The following is a 17554-nucleotide window of genomic DNA, read 5'->3' on the forward strand; positions in this document are numbered from 1 at the left end:
GGACAACTGAGGTCTTCCCCAGCGATGTGATGAGAGCGGCGGTGACGAAGAATTGCAAACGATGGTGCTGTGCTAGGATGCGTTTGCACGCGGAGGGTAAGATTCCAACGAGGTATTGCGTTGAGGTTAGCTACGAACGGTGCAGGACGGTGCCGATACAGGAAGCATGGCCGATGATTGCATAATGAGAATGCGAGGTCGAAGACGCTGAGAGCGGTTGCGGTCGCCATTGCTCGTCTTCCACATGCCTTCCTAGGAAGGTACAGCCAACGATACACAACCCAATCTGAAGGTCGGTACGATGTCCGAAAATCGGGTATACGTTTCTGCTTGATGTCAGGATATAATAGCGAGTGGTACAAGGGGCATATCGCACGACTACAGCCTTGCATTGTGTATATTGTGACTACACAAACATGATTGTAGTGCCCTTCCTCCTCATCGTCTTCTTCAGACCAGCGCGGCAACTACAGCTGCACCAACAGCCCAATAGCTTCCACTCCCAACGCCCCCTCTCACCGCAGTACCAGTAGTCTCGCTCGGCTGAGGCGCACTTCCAGATCCTGTTGGGCTCGCGCTCGCACCATTTCCAGCATCCGCCGCCTCGCTCACATCTGCAACACCACTGCCATCCTCTCTCGTAACGACGAAAATCTCGCCCGTAGAATCCGAACTCATGAATAAGCGACCCTGGGTATCCCACGCAAGACCAACGGGTCGGAAACAAGAGCCAGGGCAAGCAGAGAGGTCGGGGTTGGAGACAATATCAATGGCGGCTGTGGTGCTGTTGGCAGGTGCGACTGGTGAGCCGTTACCGTCAAACTGGACGAAGCTGAGTTTGTAGCCGATAGGCTCTTCACGGTTCCATGAACCATGCATAGTTATCCATGCGGCAGTGCCATTGGGGTTGAACTTGATATCAAGGGGAGCCATGTGAGCGTCGAACGTGATCCTAGGAGCAATACGATCATTCTCGCAGAATGTGTCGTTCACAGTTGCGTTCTGATCTCCAATGGCAAACTGCTGACCTGTCATTCCGCCAAAGTCTGGGATCTCGGACACATTCCATGCTGTGAAGCATGAAGGATAGCCGTAGTTGCCACCCTGTACATCGCTTCCGGTTCCATTGAGGTAACCGTGAAAGTTGAGCTCCTCACCTGGGTTGTTCTGATTAATGGTTTGTCCACTTCGCGGGATGTTGTCGACACTGTTCTCGACAGAGTAGATACCACCTGAGACAGGTTCCTCAGCTACTCCCACCGAGTTTCTAAGACCCCAACCCAGCAACAGTCCACTTGACGCATGATCGTATGCTGAGCCGGTCATGTTGCCCACATTGAAGGCTTTAATGGTTGAGACTCCTGTAGTCACATCCAGAGTCTGGAGATCGATGTTACCTACGCTACCACGGGAGACGAGTAGCATGTCAGGAACGGCCTGGGACATAAGTAGGGTACGTGTAGTATGACCCTCATCGTCTCCCATGCCCTCGACAACATCACGGGATTCAGATGTAGTCTGACCCTGTGGCGCATCGTAGTCCCAAGCGTAGACATTGCTGTGGGAGGATGCATAAAGCGTATTACCGTCCTGCGCGAATGCGATCCCATGATTCAACTGTTGTAATCAGTCATCAGAACCATTTCTAGTCACGTCTCGCCCCGCACAACGCGAACACTCACAGATTCATCTTCAACTACACTCTGCACATCACCATCAACTCTAATGCAAGCTCCATCACCCGTCAGCCTCAGCCTACTAACCCCATGCTCTTGTTCTACAACCAGCAGCCCACCTTCCCGATCGAAAATAATGCCGCGTGGATCCCTCAGCCCATTAGCCACGACCTCGACACGGAAACCCGGCGCCACCGAAGGAGCACCATTCTGTGGGGCAATGGGGCTTGCGCATGCTGTTGCAGCGGTGGATTGCGCTTTGGCCGTCAGCACAACGGAGCATACGCTCAGGCCCACCACGGCCATTAAGTGTTTCATCGCCATATTGAAGTGCTCAGAATGACGTGAGAAGTTGGCTGTCTCGGACGAAGAATTGATTTGGGCAACAAAACCGCTTCTGGCTGATCAGTCCGATGCGTGGTTGGTTAGCGAGAATGGGGAAGTTGGGGCGCGATATGCAAGGTACGGGTGTAGTCGAGCCAACAAGGACTTTCTCTCGGTGTTTACGTTGTGGAGATTGGAGGAAGTTTGTTGTTTTGATCACAAACGAGGGTATCCGACCGCTTGTGAGAAGGAACAGCGAGAAGGGCTCCAAAGCGCTGCACATATAGTCACCCCCCTCTTCTAGTAGGTAGTACAGGTGTCATTCGCCTCTCTCTTGGTGTCGTTCCCTGGTGTTGCTTGGCCTGCGCCTTCCAAGACAGGCAATCGTCATCGACCTCGGATGAATGAAAGCGCGGGGTTCTGCGATTTGCCCATTGTCAAACCATCGCAGTCTCAAGTACATGCACATGTAATTGGCGAGTACTGTAGTCTCGCCAATTCGTACTCGCCTTGGTCTTGGTGCATCAATCGTATGTTTCCACAAGGCAGGTCGCGCGACCGTTTTGATGTGGACATGCAATTGTGGAGTAGGGTTATGGAGGCTCTGTTTACCGTACGACCGATACGACCGAGCCGGCCGAGGATATTATTCCCACCCTTGGATGCGTGTATGCGCTTGCCGGGGAGTCGGACCAACAATGGCGGCTAAGCATTCCGAGACGAACGAGACAAGCAGTATAGCAAAAATCTGGTAAGCTATATCGTCTGGAAAACAGGAATATGCATCGTGGATGACAGTGCAGCAGATTAGGGCGTCTCTCGGTTAGTGGTAGCTTCGGCTTTATGACTGTAAAGCGGCATGGGCTTTATTTGTTGTGCTGTTCCAAGAATGTTGGTATAGCTTGATATATACAGTATACCATTACGGTACAAGTGGAAAGAGCAAATCTCACAATCGTCTGCTATGTCCGCTGTATGGTCCGGTGATCTTCTGCAGGAAATATTCGTCCCGTGTGCCTTCGCTGCTCGCTGACCCGCTCGGGCAGAAGCGAATGCGAGTATGGTACGCTGCTGTACGGAGATCTGGCTGTCCGGCATGAACAAGATGCGCAGGCGATCATCAGTGCGTAAAACTGCGCCTCGTTCGGCGTTGCCTTGATAACTGGCTCATCAGAAGGCGATGCGTGGGAATGCATTAGTGGCGTGTGATTCGGCTATGGGCCTGCAGTAGTTGGCCTCGCAACAACGGCTCGGAAGCTATGGTAGTTTCAGGAAGACAACTTCAACCAACAGTTTAGATAGAGGGATGAACTCCGGCGTAACAGTCTTGTAAAAGCAAGAGGCGGTGTATACGAGCTACCTAATATGGTACTGGTAGTTGTTAAGGACTACACAATGGCCTAGACGCTCTAAGCATGATACCGTTGTGTCGGTTCCGAGAGCTAAAATTGTAGACATCACGGTCAAGTCAGTGGCGCCATTGTGTAAGATATGTTCCAAATTCTGTGGATTCGTGTCTCAAGAGACAGTGACTGTGGCCGTCAGGTATCAATGCTATGATTTTTGAGAGGACCCTCGTTGTGATTCAAGATATCGTAGATCAAGAAAGACAAAGGAACAAAGAAACAAAGAGAAAACCCTCAACCCGCTTTTGTACATGACTGGAACGTGTAGAAAAGCGGCTCGCGAACTGCGCGGTATGCCCATCCCGCCAGGAGAGTATTATATGCTCAACTCCTCCACAAAGGAAACCCAATCCTGAATGCGCCATAATCTTCCATTAGACAAAACACATGCGCTTCATGTAGCATGCCTCCTCTTTTCCATGTGTATCCTGGCCGGGAGATGCTGCAACTTATGCAAAAGGAAATCGCAAATGCCATGTCGCTCCAAATGCAGTACTTGGCCTGACGTGATAATCGACGGCTGCGTAATTAATACAGGGAAATAGTTGATCAGGCCGCGAAGGCTTGATCCTCGCTCGAACGCTCTGATCCAAAGTGAAATATCTAGAAGAAACTTTTGTTTCTTCCCACAAACTTTTGCCCAGATGCGTGTGACCAGCACGAAGCGAGTCGTATGCTTCTTTTGAAATGCTCGTAAGTCGCGTCGTCTTATCCTGCGAATCTACATTACTGTCATGAGCTTCATCTGAGCCGCAAGATCCGCCTCTTGTTGATGGATCGTGCCAAATGGTGGCTCCTCGTGTAGGGGGCTCGTAAGAGGGCTGGAGTATAAGCCCTCTGCATCCCTGATTGTGTCTTTGACCTTGCGCGTCAACGTGCTGACATATGGCACGATACGTCGCAGTGTCGAGGTATCGAAAGGGACTTTCTTCGAAGGGGTCGAAGGTATGGGAGGCGCGTCTAGGAACGGTTCATACGCGCTCCTCCTCTTTTGCAGCGCTTCGATGACGGAGCGCGCTTTGGCTTCTGAGTCTTTGCGGGGTCTCGTAGCGATGGTCTTCGACTCCTGGGTAGCGGGGGTGGCGTCAGCCTCCGATTTAGCTGGTATCGGTGAAGACTGCGGGGTAAAGATTCCATTGCTCGAAGGAAGGATAGACTTCCGCAGCGGGCGCGCCGATTGGGGCGGGTTCTTGGTGCTATCCTCATGAGGAGAAGATGATTTGCGCCTTCTTCTTCCATGGCTAGGGCTTGCAGATGGGTCTTCAAAGGCGTCTTCGTCGAAATCAGGCGATGATGGTGGTGAGTCGTGAGCAACATCCTGATGATCGGCCTCCTGATCTGCAAGCTCAATCATTGCATCCACTTCAAGCCACATGCCGGAGGGTGTGCCTTGTATCATACCAAGCGCAACAGCGCGTACTCTTTGCTCTTTTAGTTCTTCGATTAACAGACCCCATTCGCGCAAGAGACTGATGTTTGCAAGAACATTGTTCTGTTGCTCTTGTATGCTCTTCGGCACGATCATTGCTGAGCTACTGTCCAGTCCAGGAGAGCTTCCGTCCTCAGCAACAGGCTCCTCGGTGAGTTCGGAAAAGTCAAAGTCGTCGTTCCAGTCTTCGGTGACACCCTTGCTTCCCACACCCCAGGTGCCAAACTTGTTTGTAACTACTGTGTTACGTTTGCCAGTCAGATCCGGGACCACGGGCACACTTTGGCTGCGAGCGTGCAACCCGCTAGGTACTCGCCGACCAACAGATCGACTGCCTCTGCGGTCTGCATCCTTCTTTCCGTGCACTGTACGGGGACGCGGCGGTGTGCGGTCTCCTGAATTCTTGTCTGCAATTTGCTGTTCAGACCAATCGAAGATGCTGCTGCGTGCGTCCTTGTCACCAAACTCTGATGTGGAATGTTGTGGCGTATTTGGGTTGGTAGTGAAGCCCGGTGCGAGTAGATGCGTGTGCTGTCGCAAAAGAGCCACAGGGTTGGCCTTGTGGTTGACTGTTGGATGATCAACCCAGGGATCCTCATCATCTGCCTCTTCTAGTGACCACCTACTACTGTCGTCGTCGTCTCCTGCGCGCGAGTCCCATTCCAGCGTGCCAAGCGAAAGCGGCTTGGGCATGCTCGGGGAAGACGACGGTATCGCCTTGGGGAAGAGCGGCGCACTGTGTGTTCGAGTGACACTGGGCGAGTCCTGCAAGGAGCGTTGGGGGCGCACTGTCCGCACGGGAGTCGATATGCTCTCCTCTTCCTCGGCGATGCTCTGGTGGCCGGCGACACCATTGACCATTGGTTCTCCAAACGATCCGGGCGGCAGTAGATCTCGTAGGGCTGTAATCTTGACCTTGGAGGGGGGCGACTCGTCGAATATAGTCTCAATGCGAGGCCCACGCGCGCCGACGGTTGAGCCTCTGGTCGCACCCGTGCGCAGCGAATCAAAGACGGTCTCGCTCTGGACGTCAGCGTCGTCCTCGTCGCCGGACCCTAAGGCGCGAAGTTCATTATCAGACGAGCCGACCAATGTCGAGGCCTGTTCTGAGGGGGCCATGGAATGACGCGAGGCCCGAACTCCCGATTGCGCTAGAGTAGGGGATGGTGGCGCTTGATTGGCGCCCGGTGCGGCTGAGGCCAAAACATCGGGCTGCTGGGGCATTGACGCCAAGGCCGCGCCAGCAACGGGATCAGTCGAGGGGAAGGTAGGGAACAAGGGCGACGAGACAGGCCTGCTCCGAGAAACATTGCGGGCAGGTGCTGTGTCAGTGGGCCCAGCGGACGTGGCGATGTCGCGTCTTGCTGGTGTTGGGTCTGTCACATCTCGTCGACTTTCTCCATATGAGGTGCTGTGTGGCCGTCTGCTCATAGTAGGCAGAATCGGTGCTGAGTTGACCCGCTGGGTTGCACGGCGGGAAAGTTTGGGTCCGGGCACTGCGACAGTTCGCTCCTTCCTGGATGAGAGGAAGGAGGTGATGGAGAAGGAGCGTTTAGGTCTGGGGGCATTCTCGGGTTGTGATGTGGAGGGCCGACCGCGAGTTTGGTTTGTTACTTTGGTAGCAAACGTGGCCGCCATGCTAAGTGGCGTCTCTGGTCGACTCACGAAGAAGACGCTTTCGGCATCGTCGCTTGTCGAGTCGTCCATATCCTCTACGCCTGCTACGACCGATCTTGCGAGCACGAGCATAGGCTTGTGCTTCTCGTCTGGAAATATCCTCTTGAACCCATTTGCATATGCCACTGAACCACGCCGCCTCGCCAGTGTCCGTTCCTTGGTGATCCTCGCTGTGAAAAACTGTGTGTATTCGACCTCACTGTCGGTGCTCGCTGAGGTCTGTTGTTCGTCTGTTGAAGTGTGTTCGGCCGTCATGGATAGGCGCGCGCCGTAGTTTTGCAGTGTTGCGTTGCGTTGGTGGCTGGTCGCTGGACGACGGAAGGACGGTCGGAGAGTCGCAGAGCCCAAGACAGGCGCTTCACGGGGCCCGCGCACTGACGAGGCGCGCTTGACCAGCTTGTTGCGCGGTACTGCTGACGTAGAGCGTTTGTCGATTACGGGCACGGTCGAGCCGTCGTGCGAGAAGGCCATTGAGCCATTGGAACACGAGACGGCTGGTGACAGTGGAGATGGGCTCGTAGCCCGGCTCGATGAGTTGGAAATAGACGAGAGGCGCTTGATCCACGAGGCTCGTCGCGTAGGCACGTATCTTGTCGTGTCCACGTCAGACACACTCTGCTCGCTCGAAGGGTAGTTGTTTGCGCTGCTCGGCAATTGCAGCGCCGCATCGTCGCTCGTCTTCCTCCTTACGATTCGCAACTGGGAACGGCCTTCCTGGCTGAGTCGACTCGCAAATGACATGCGCGAGGAAGGGGCGACGGGTATGGGGGCACTGTAGGAAGGCGCAGTCGTGGTCATGGCAGCAGTAGACATTGGGTTAAGACCCGGCTCGAATGCCGGTGTCGCCTTCTTCTTATTGAGGTGCGACGAGTCGAAGGGGGCCTCTCGTCCAAAGGCCAAGCCGACAGAGGATGTACCAACGACAGTGGCAGTGGCACAGAGCTGTATCACAAGGGTCCGTCAGTCATGGCGCCTAGTCAGACTTCTTATAACAGAGGTATATTGAGGCAGGACAGGCTTGGTGCAGCCATTCTCGGATTAGACGCAGTAGAGGTGTCGATCAAGACATATCAAAACAAATCAAGGGCAGCTGCAGCGCGTACAGAAGATCCACGGACTTTGAGATAGAGAAAATGCAGGGTAATTACCGTTGGAATCGTTTTCATTCTCGTAGGAAACCAAGCCGCCGGGGAAAGGTCACTCGTCGAGGCGCTTGTGACGACTTGTCGAGCATTATGGCATGTCAGGGTGCCGGTGAACCAGGGATCGCGAGCTGCACGAGTAGGGACGGTGGGAGTGGAGGGGCTCAATCAGGCGCTGGGGCAGGCGTACTGCATTACGAAGCGTAGTAAAGGAAGGACGGCACAAGCACCGCGACGGGCTGAAGCAGAGAGGTGGAGCTCGACGAGGAGCGAGCGGAAGACTGAAGAGAATCCAGTGCTTGTTGCTTCTGGGATCTACGTACAGGGCTACCCAGCTCTCTTTGGATTAGCGAGATGTCGCCGATGAGGGCTGATAGCGGCAGCTCGACTCGAAACATAACACGGAGGCACACAGACCCCATGCCTCACTTTGCACCGTCATAGCTCCACGCTGCGTGCAAAGTCAATCTCATCAACCAATGCTGCATGCGATGCGACGTGCCCAAGCAAGAAATCTATATCCATGGACAGTGAGGGCCCGCTGCGGTGCGCGGTGCCCAGTACCACGACGTTGCGCGAGTCGGCCTAGGACAAGCTCTAGCGCCGAGTAACAATCAACAACAATCAGGGACATGGCGCAGAGAGGCTGGAAGAACCCCTCTGCCGTCAGAGCTACCCAAATATAGTGTACCAGCGAGCATCCCGGGCGCCCGTCACAACACACGGTGATTGGCAGCCGGCCGCTGAACTGCCTGGAGAGACCCCTGTAGTGCAGTGGAGATGTTTGCTGATCGCGGCGTACGCAAGTGTCAACCGGCTTATGTAGTCCATCGGTGGTAGCGAAGGCGTGCCTTAGACTGTGCAGCCACGGAGCTATCGCATGTTACCTCACGAGCACTCGGTAGAGTCAACGGCAGAGAGACCTTGGTACCTACGAGCATGGCCTTGCCGTATAGATATTTGTTGAATCGGCTGTTTCGGGCACCAATTGCCCTTGTGGGAAAGCTGCTCATGGCCACGATCCTGGATAGCCGAAACGCACAGCACGTCAGCCCCAGAGCGGAGAAGTCGTGAGCAGCGGGAACATGGGTTGAGGATGGGACGGAAATGGTGACTGAGGCAGCGAATTCTGCACTCGGGGGATATCTCCGGCAAATGCGCGCACGGCATGATATATCCACCACGGGCCTGTAGCCATCTGTGGTTCTGAACATGATTTTTCTGAGGCCAAATCAAACGACATGGCCACATCACAGGTTGCATGCCGTAGCCAAGGCGGCTCCGTGTCCGGCCCAAGGCAGCTGGAGCATGACTACCACGGTCAGGATAGACTCCAGACGCTCTGGCAGACTATCGAGGCCGTTGTGCCCCTCCCTCTAGGCATAGCGGCCGCACGTTGGAGCTCATCTGGCAGACGGCTTGCTGGGCGAGCTGTGCGGTGCAGAGCCCAAGGTGACTGTGCGATGCGTGCTGTCCTGCGGGCACACAAAGATGCGAGTAACCGGGACAATCCCAGAAGCACATCATTGCTAAGGCGCCTCCAGACGCGTGGTGCAGATCCGCCAGCTCTGCCAGTCCACAAACGCAGAGATGGGTTGTCATGTTTGATGGGCTGACGGCGTCGATGCCCTGATTGGCCGCCGCCCGCTCCTTCCAGAACCGCCGCCACGCCACATTTGGCTCCCCACGTCAAAATGTTCTTTGCCTTGGACAAACAGCCGTAGCACCGCAATAAGCAGAGACCGCCCACTGCCCCGCTATTACACTGTGACTACCGGAAAAGTCTCGATAGTACGATAGTATTGCCCGCTCGCCGACCAGGCCAGCGCCACCGTGACATCGACTGCGGCAGACGTTGACTTTGTCGGACAACGCGCCACCCAGGATCTACCGCCAGCCCGCGACCATGGAAGCTGAAATCAGAACTCAAATCCCTAACATTGACCCCGTCCTGTCAGAGTACTCAGCGGGGTACCTTACCCATGCCGCCAACCAGTTCACTTCCGACTCGGACCCCAATGCCCCCTCACCGCTCGAGGAAGCTGCTGCCACTGTGAGCGCCCTGCTCCTATCAGCCTCTGGAGATCTATCAAGCCAGAATGAGACGAGTATCCAAAACCTTGTTGACAAGTTCATCTCCCGCCTGAATGCCGCCAATGGCACCGACGGCGAGCGCCGCCAGATGGCACCTTCAGCCAAGAAACTCGACCAGGCTATCCACGTGGGCTCTTCCAGGAACATCTCCTCCACGCTAGGTCTCGCTGGTGGCGCCGTTGATCTCGAGTCTGCCAACACACGTAAAGTCGAATCCAGAGTCGACCGCAAGAAGCTCGAGAAAGCTGAACGTAAACTCCGTGCTAAGCAAGACCGTAAAGAGTTCAAGAATGTTGAGTATGAAGCCTCCCGACTTCTCAACGAGCCCAACGAGGCGCAGAGCTATGAAGAGTTCTACATGGCCGTCAACCCACTGCAATTGGGTGACACTGCCTCGAAGAGCAAGGATATCAAGATTGACAGCTTTGATATCTCTATGCCTGGATTACGTATCCTTACCGACAGCTCTCTCACGCTCGCATATGGCCGTAGATACGGTCTGGTAGGTCAAAACGGTATCGGTAAATCCACTTTGCTTCGCGCCCTTGCTCGCCGTGAGGTCGCTATCCCTACTCACATCTCGATTCTTCATGTGGAACAGGAGGTTTGTCAGCATCCCCATCTCTATTTGCAAAAACTGACTTTGGACACAGATTACTGGTGATGACACTCCGGCGCTGCAAGCTGTCTTGGACGCCGACGTTTGGCGCAAGCATCTCCTTAGGGAGCAAGAAAAGATTAGCAAGGAGCTAGCTGAGCTTGAAGAAGAGCGTGCTAAAATGGCAGATACTTCTGCAGATGCCGCCAAGCTCGACACTCAGCGCGAGGGTCTAGATACTACTTTGAGCGACATACATGCCAAGCTCGCCGAAATGGAATCAGACAAGGCTGAGTCTCGAGCAGCAAGTATCCTCGCAGGTCTTGGTTTCTCACAAGAGCGACAGCAATTCGCGACCAAGACGTTCTCTGGAGGATGGAGGATGCGTCTGGCACTTGCACGTGCGCTCTTCTGTGAACCTGATCTGCTATTGCTCGACGAACCGTCGAACATGTTGGACGTCCCCTCTATCACCTTCTTAGCGAACTACCTTCAGGGTTACCCAAGCACCGTACTTGTCGTATCCCACGACCGAGCCTTCTTGAACGAAGTAGCAACCGATATCATTCATCAACACTCTGAACGACTCGACTACTACAAGGGTGGTAACTTTGACTCGTTCTACGCGACCAAGGAAGAGCGTCGCAAGACAGCGGTTCGCGAGTATGAAAAACAGATGGCCGAGCGTGCGCATTTGCAGGCTTTCATCGACAAGTTCCGATATAACGCCGCTAAGTCTTCTGAGGCCCAATCTAGGATCAAAAAGCTGGAGAAGATGCCTGTTCTTACTCCCCCAGAGGCAGCATACTCAGTGCACTTTAAGTTCCCAGAAGTGGAGAAGATGTCGCCTCCTATCATTCAGATGAGCGGCGTCACCTTTGGATACAGCCCTGACAAGATTCTGCTGAAGAATGTGGACCTTGATGTGCAACTCGACTCCCGTATTGGTATTGTGGGACCCAACGGTGCCGGAAAGACAACCGCATTGAAGCTTCTTATAGGAGCTCTTCAACCCACCACTGGTATCATCTCGCAAAACCCACGATTGCGCGTAGGATTCTTCGCGCAACATCACGTTGACGCACTGGATCTGAATGACAGTGCCGTTGGCTTCATGTCAAAGACGTACCACGGACGAGCAGATGAAGAGTATCGTCGTCACCTCGGTGCCTTTGGTATTACGGGTATGACAGGTCTGCAGAAGATGGAGTTACTGTCAGGAGGTCAGAAATCGCGCGTTGCCTTTGCGTGCCTCGCGTTACAAAACCCGCACATCCTTGTGCTTGACGAGCCGTCTAACCACTTGGATATTGAAGCCATGGACGCGCTTTCGGATGCTCTGAACAAGTTCCAGGGTGGTGTACTGATGGTCAGTCACGACGTTACCATGTTGCAGAATGTATGCACAAGTTTGTGGGTGTGTGATAACGGCACGATTGAGCACTTTGACGGTACTGTCAAAGATTACAAGCGCCGCATCACAGCGCAAGCAAACGATGCGGGAGTAGTAGCGAAACACTAGAGACGGGTTGAAAATATTACATATGTGACAGTAATGAACACTTATCCATGCTCGAGAAAATTGAGCCTCTTTGAGACATGCTTCGGTCCAGATTGCAGTTACAAGTCTTGGTGTTGCATTACTATGCCGGTGGTAACAACTCACTCCATTGTGCCTGCCCTTCGAAAGTTGGAAGGCACGCTAGACCCAAACCAAACGCCTGGACTCAATAACCACTCTCCGCGTCCATCGTACCTCATCACACGCACCACATCTCCCACGCAGCACAGCAAGCAAACACTTGCGTCCCTTTCACCTCGAATTCTGTTCCACCTAAATGCGCGTAGCTGCCTCGTGGTGCCCACGCGCTCAGGTTTAATTGACAGCGGCTACTAGCGCGCTTGCCCCTTCGAGCTCATCATCCGTCTTGTCCAATACACAACCACCGGCACCTTGTCGCGCACGCAGAACTCCAGTACAGACGGCTTGTCCGTAGTCACTCATTTGCATCCGAATCCCACCGATCGCGACTCCTCTCGTCCGCCCTACGCCGTCACCGCGCCCGCCAGCAGCACCGCAGCATTGACGACAGCCGGCGAATCACCCTACCCACCTCCCTTCTCCTCCCTCTTCTTCCCGTCCGAGGACGCTGAGGAACGCAGCAAGCTCTGTGAAACCACAGAAGACGAATCGCCTCCCGCATTCACATCTACGCCTGCCTTTACCGAGTCATCCTCGTCTGCTGCCGCCGTAGCTGCCACTAAAGCCGCCCTCCCATCCGACTCCAAAGACGGCTCTAGTAGCAAAGACGTCGACGACGGAGAACCACCGCCGCCCTACAGCGAAGGATCAAGCCCGCTCGAGTCTTTCACATACGTAATGGCATCCGCAGGAGGTCCCGCGAGTATCATTACTCAGGTGTCGCAAACAACAAACGCAGGACCGCCAATCAACACACTCGGTGGATCAGATGAAAACATTACTTTGGAATTGAGGTAGTGACACCGCTCACCACACACGATACTGGAAGCTAACTCGAGATTTAGGGGCACGCGGTTCACTCTGTCGCGAGACGAGCTTCTGACTCTCCCTGAGTTCGTCCTCCTCTCCCTCTTTCCCAATGGCCTGCTCCCAGATGGGCACATGAACTCCTACCACGATGGAGATGTATACCCAGTCGACGTTGGTAACCCCACTTCTTCTTCTTCCCCTTCCATTCCCTTGGCTCCAGCAGCTAAGATCCTGTACCACCTTTCCAACCCCGCATTATATTTATCTGACAATATCTATCCTTCACAGTATGATCCAAACTCTTTACAGTACATGTTGGAGTTCTTCCGCACTGTAGCCCAGACCATTCCCGCGTCTCCTCCTTCGCCGACCGCTGCTCCCGACCATGCTGCTGAAGCTGTGCCTATCGAGCCTATGCATGGCTCCGCTAGGGACATGCTACAGGATCGCGCTGGTATAATTGTCCTTCGCGAGGACCTCGACTTCTACGCTATCCCGCCGCACCGCGATATAACTCAGCCTGAGATGATTGAAGTTAAGCGAGCTGCAGGTGAGGCACTGCTAAGACAAGATGGTATCTTCTCCGGCCTCAGGAAGAGCGAAGAACCAGGAACGACCGAGCAGCACCTCATCGAGATGTTGACCGCAGGGTAAGCAAGATACGGGCAAAGTAGAGACTAGCAGCTAACAACATCTAGCGGCTTCAACCACGACGACCGATGGGGCCATCGTGCCGGCGAGCCTAACAAAGCCGTCATTTGCAGCATCGCCCTTGCACGCCTGAGAACGGACATTAAGGGTAACGATCTTGCTAATAGCAACGCTGTTGGTATGGCGCAGAAGCTGCTCCTCTTCTGGAGGAAACCCGCTCGCCGCTGCTGGTGGGAAGGTGTTGAGCTCGACAACGTTAGAGGTGTCGAAGGCAAGCTCAAGGTGTGGATAAGGAGAGTCTGGACGCTCGAAATGGTACGGTTGCTCTAATCTGCAAGCACAACTTCCACTGACAACATTCTAGAGCGTTATCGGCCTTCGCTAAGGCTTTCGTCAGGGCCCCCGCTACGTGTGGCGTATCTTTTCTTGACCTTGGTGGCGTTTCCCTGTTTACTCTTGACGTTTCAATCGCGGCATCACTACCGCCGATGAAAAGCACCGGCTGGCTCATCGTTTCCTATTGTTCTTGATACCTCTCTACTTTGGTTCATCATCACCTATGGAGACTAAGGCAGATGCTCTCCATCCCATAGCAAGCGTTGGCATCATAAGGGCTTCTTGAATTACATTGTTTTTCCTTTTAAGATAATCTACGGGTAAGGACGTACATATGCTTTGTATAGCAGTAGTAGTAGCGGCAGCAAGCGGAGAATTTAGGCCCGCAGTAAATTGTAATATCTCTTGTCAGTAAATCCCATTTTCTCAATCCCATCCATGCCCTACATTTCTCGTCAGAACTCAACTCATTAGCAGCAGTCCAACTTTTCGTGTCACTCAGCCTCAGAAGTTATGTCGTGGTCCCAGATACCTGGTTCGATAGAGGAAGAGGGAAAGTGTGGTGAAAGAGGAAGCCTGGGGATCCCAGCTGTTCAACAGGAACACAGCATTTCTCGATGTGGGGTTAGTTTGCGGATGGAAAAGCTTATGACGCCACAAGAGAAGAGGGGAGGGGCAGCTAAGACATTGTGACATGTGAGGCTGAATTCGGTACCGTAACCTCGTACCTTGCATGCTGTGCGCGTGGGGAAGGAAAGGCACAGCGTGGTGGCTGCATGGAAATTTCATGTCGTGGCTGTGGGATATGAGACCAATATGGATTGGGGAAGTGACATGTTGTGGAAGGGAGATGATATAGGGACAGGGCGTATTGTCGTTTGGTTATTGGGCATTGCACTCGTAACTTTATGACCGGGTTCATTGGTTCTGCATATCATCTATTCTACAACCAGTTTTGTCAATTGAAACAAGGATGGAAGTCCTGTGAACTGTTCATAAGATTTCGTACATGATTTCAGGAGCATGACCACAGGAGCCTTCTACTAACAACCTAAGGAAACTCTAGATGCAGCTCGCTATCATGAACAAGAAGAAAACTCCCTGGTATGGCGATGTGAGTTGGTATTCGGATCTCCGTGCATAATAACCCAATAGACACTATAGCAACCGTCATCTTCCACATCGCAATATGGACAAAGCTACTTCTCAATCTGATACATCGAAATTCAGCGTTTTCGTCCTCGGAAGTCTAGGTCACAGCAGCAAAAGTGTCGGGCATACTAATGTATGAGCGGACGACACGTTGCTACGCGTAGGCGTGGCGGGCCGATGCATCTTGACCCCATGCATTACATACTACATCCTGCGTGGTGTGTACGCTGAGCGGGAAGCGTCTGGTCGATGGGGCGTGCATGCAGCAAAATGTCCGATCCGATGTCAAAGGTAGAACATGCGTCTAGCGGTCACACTGGAACGTTGGGCAACGTTGTGTGTACGATCGGCTGTTGGGTTTGACGTATGCGTGCAACACAGCATGGATGTGGAGGACGATAATGAACAACGTTTGAGGTTGAACATGCACTGCAGACGTCAATACGTCAGAAACGGCTCAAGGGATACTCTTGCATATCTTTGGAGCTGGGGAGAGGGAGTGGGTTTGTGTAGCTGCACGTTCATCACAGAAGACATCATGAGTCAAAAAAAGTTGTTGTCGACGTGGGCATGGAGGCCCGCCGTTATTGTTCATTCCTCAGTCCACCGTTAAATTCGGTGCACTGTTACTGTTCTTGCGCTGCGTTTAAAAACGCAGTCTATCTCATCCATGTCGCACTCTTACATAGGGTATCATCTTCGGTATTGACCATGGTTGAAGGGTCAAGTGATGATGTGCAAACCAACGCCTTTTGAAACCCCGCCGAGCCCCGGGCTCGATGCTATGCCGTTGAAGACAAAGAACTTTTCGAAGTGGTATCATAACGTCGTGTTGAAACTTCCCAAACGCTGTACAGTAAGAAATCTAGTAACGGTAGATGTCGCTCTTGAAAGGACCCTCAACAGGGAGACCAAGGTACTCGGCCTGGACATCGCTGAGCTTGGAAAGCTCAACGTTGACGTGTGCCAAGTGGAGAAGAGCAACTTGCTCGTCGAGAATCTTGGGCAGAACGTAGACGCCGACATCGAGCTTGCCGGTCTTGCCGAACTCGACGTACTTGTTGCCGAACTCCTCGTCAGAGGCCTTGTACAGCATGATCTGGGCAAGGACCTGGTTGGTGAAGGAGCAGGACATGACGAAGGAAGAGTGGCCAGTGGCGCATCCCAAGTTGACGAGACGGCCCTCAGCGAGGAGGATGATGTAGCGGCCGTTGTTCATCAGGTAGCGGTCGACTTGGGGCTTGATGCTGGTGACGGACTTGGCGTTCTTCTTGAGCCATGCAACGTCGATTTCGATATCGAAGTGACCGATGTTGCAGACGATGGCGTCGTTGGGCATAACCTCGAAGTGGGCGCCAGTCAGAATGTCACGGCAACCAGTGGTGGTGACGAAGATCTGACCCTGAGGAGCGGCCTTCTCCATGGTGGTGACCTGGAAGCCGGAAACGGCGGCCTGGAGGGCGTTGATGGGGTCAATCTCAGTGACAATGACACGGGCACCCATGCTGTGGAGAGCCTGGGCGCAACCCTTACCGACATCACCGAAACCAGCGACGACGGCGACCTTGCCAGCAATCATGACGTCGGTGGCACGCTTGATACCGTCGACGAGAGACTCACGGCAACCGTACAAGTTGTCGAACTTGGACTTGGTGACGGAGTCGTTGACGTTGATGGCGGGGACGAGGAGACCCTTGCCCTTCAACATGCGGTAGAGGTGGTGGACACCGGTGGTGGTCTCCTCGGAGACACCGTAGCAGTCCTTGAGCATCTCAGGGTACTTCTTGTGGACGAGGGCAGTGAGGTCGCCACCGTCGTCGAGGATCAAGTTCAGGCTCTTGCCATCCTTGAAAGCAGTGAGTTGCTGCTCAAGGCACCACTCGTATTCCTCCTCAGTCTCGCCCTTCCAGGCGAAGACAGGTACGCCGGCGGCGGCAATGGCGGCGGCAGCGTGGTCCTGGGTGGAGAAGATGTTGCAGGATGTCCAGGTGAGCTCAGCACCGAGGGACTTGAGCGTCTCGATGAGGACTGCAGTCTGGATGGCTGCGACGGGTTAGCGGTGTGCAATCGCAGTGAGACGGGGGTGTAGCATACTCATGTGAAGACATCCAGCAATGCGGGCACCCTTCAATGGCTGGTCCTCAGCGTACTTGCGGCGAGTCTCCATCAGACCAGGCATCTCGTTCTCGGCGAGCTCAATCTCGCGGCGACCGAACGCCGCAAGACTGATGTCGGCAACCTTGAACTTGTGGGCGGGGGCAGACATTCTGGCGGTTTGTTGTGATGTATTGGGGGTATAGAGAAGGGAGAGGGAGTGTGAGGAGGATGAAGAAACAAACGTTCGAGGGAGAAAAGTGGGAGAGATAGCCCCGCGCTCTAGCAGTTGTTGACGCTAGTGGACCCTTAGACTTTGCTCCACATCGGCAGTTTACTGGACGAAGACAACTCACCGCCCGAGAACAATACTAGGACGCGTTGATAAGTCTATTGATGCGATTGGAGAAAAACGTGCAGTAGACCTTGGTTTTAGTTGGTAGCATCCATAGCACATCCATAG

General features: G+C 53.8%; 4 protein-coding genes across 4 annotated transcripts; 1 reads left to right on the forward strand and 3 right to left on the reverse strand.

The window, feature by feature from the left end:
• Positions 1–450: 450 nt before the first annotated feature.
• On the reverse strand, positions 451–2000 carry CC77DRAFT_932694 (soluble quino protein glucose dehydrogenase; the record flags this gene model as incomplete). Its single annotated transcript, XM_018534271.1, has 2 exons — positions 451–1617; positions 1683–2000. The coding sequence occupies 2 exons, from the start codon at positions 1998–2000 to the stop codon at positions 451–453; spliced, it is 1485 nt and encodes a 494-aa protein (XP_018387460.1).
• Positions 2001–5342: 3342 nt separating this feature from the next.
• Positions 5343–8052, reverse strand: CC77DRAFT_985973 (hypothetical protein; the record flags this gene model as incomplete). The annotated part of the gene is made up of 3 exons (XM_018536209.1): positions 5343–5404; positions 5462–7454; positions 7978–8052. Coding segments are annotated over 3 exons (2130 nt in total), but the record flags the coding sequence as incomplete, so codon positions are not given.
• A 1508-nt stretch (positions 8053–9560) lies between these two features.
• Positions 9561–13894, forward strand: CC77DRAFT_1030019 (P-loop containing nucleoside triphosphate hydrolase protein; the record flags this gene model as incomplete). Its single annotated transcript, XM_018526557.1, has 6 exons — positions 9561–10352; positions 10402–11853; positions 12316–12842; positions 12894–13508; positions 13557–13824; positions 13874–13894. 6 exons carry the CDS (start codon positions 9561–9563, stop codon positions 13892–13894), a joined length of 3675 nt encoding a protein of 1224 aa, XP_018387462.1.
• Positions 13895–15862: 1968 nt separating this feature from the next.
• CC77DRAFT_931969 (S-adenosyl-L-homocysteine hydrolase) lies at positions 15863–17263 on the reverse strand (the record flags this gene model as incomplete). The annotated part of the gene is made up of 2 exons (XM_018534239.1): positions 15863–17040; positions 17092–17263. The coding sequence occupies 2 exons, from the start codon at positions 17261–17263 to the stop codon at positions 15863–15865; spliced, it is 1350 nt and encodes a 449-aa protein (XP_018387463.1).
• Positions 17264–17554: the final 291 nt, after the last annotated feature.

The sequence above is a fragment of the Alternaria alternata genome (assembly GCF_001642055.1).
Source record: "Alternaria alternata strain SRC1lrK2f unplaced genomic scaffold CC77scaffold_7, whole genome shotgun sequence".
Lineage (NCBI taxonomy): Eukaryota > Fungi > Ascomycota > Dothideomycetes > Pleosporales > Pleosporaceae > Alternaria > Alternaria alternata.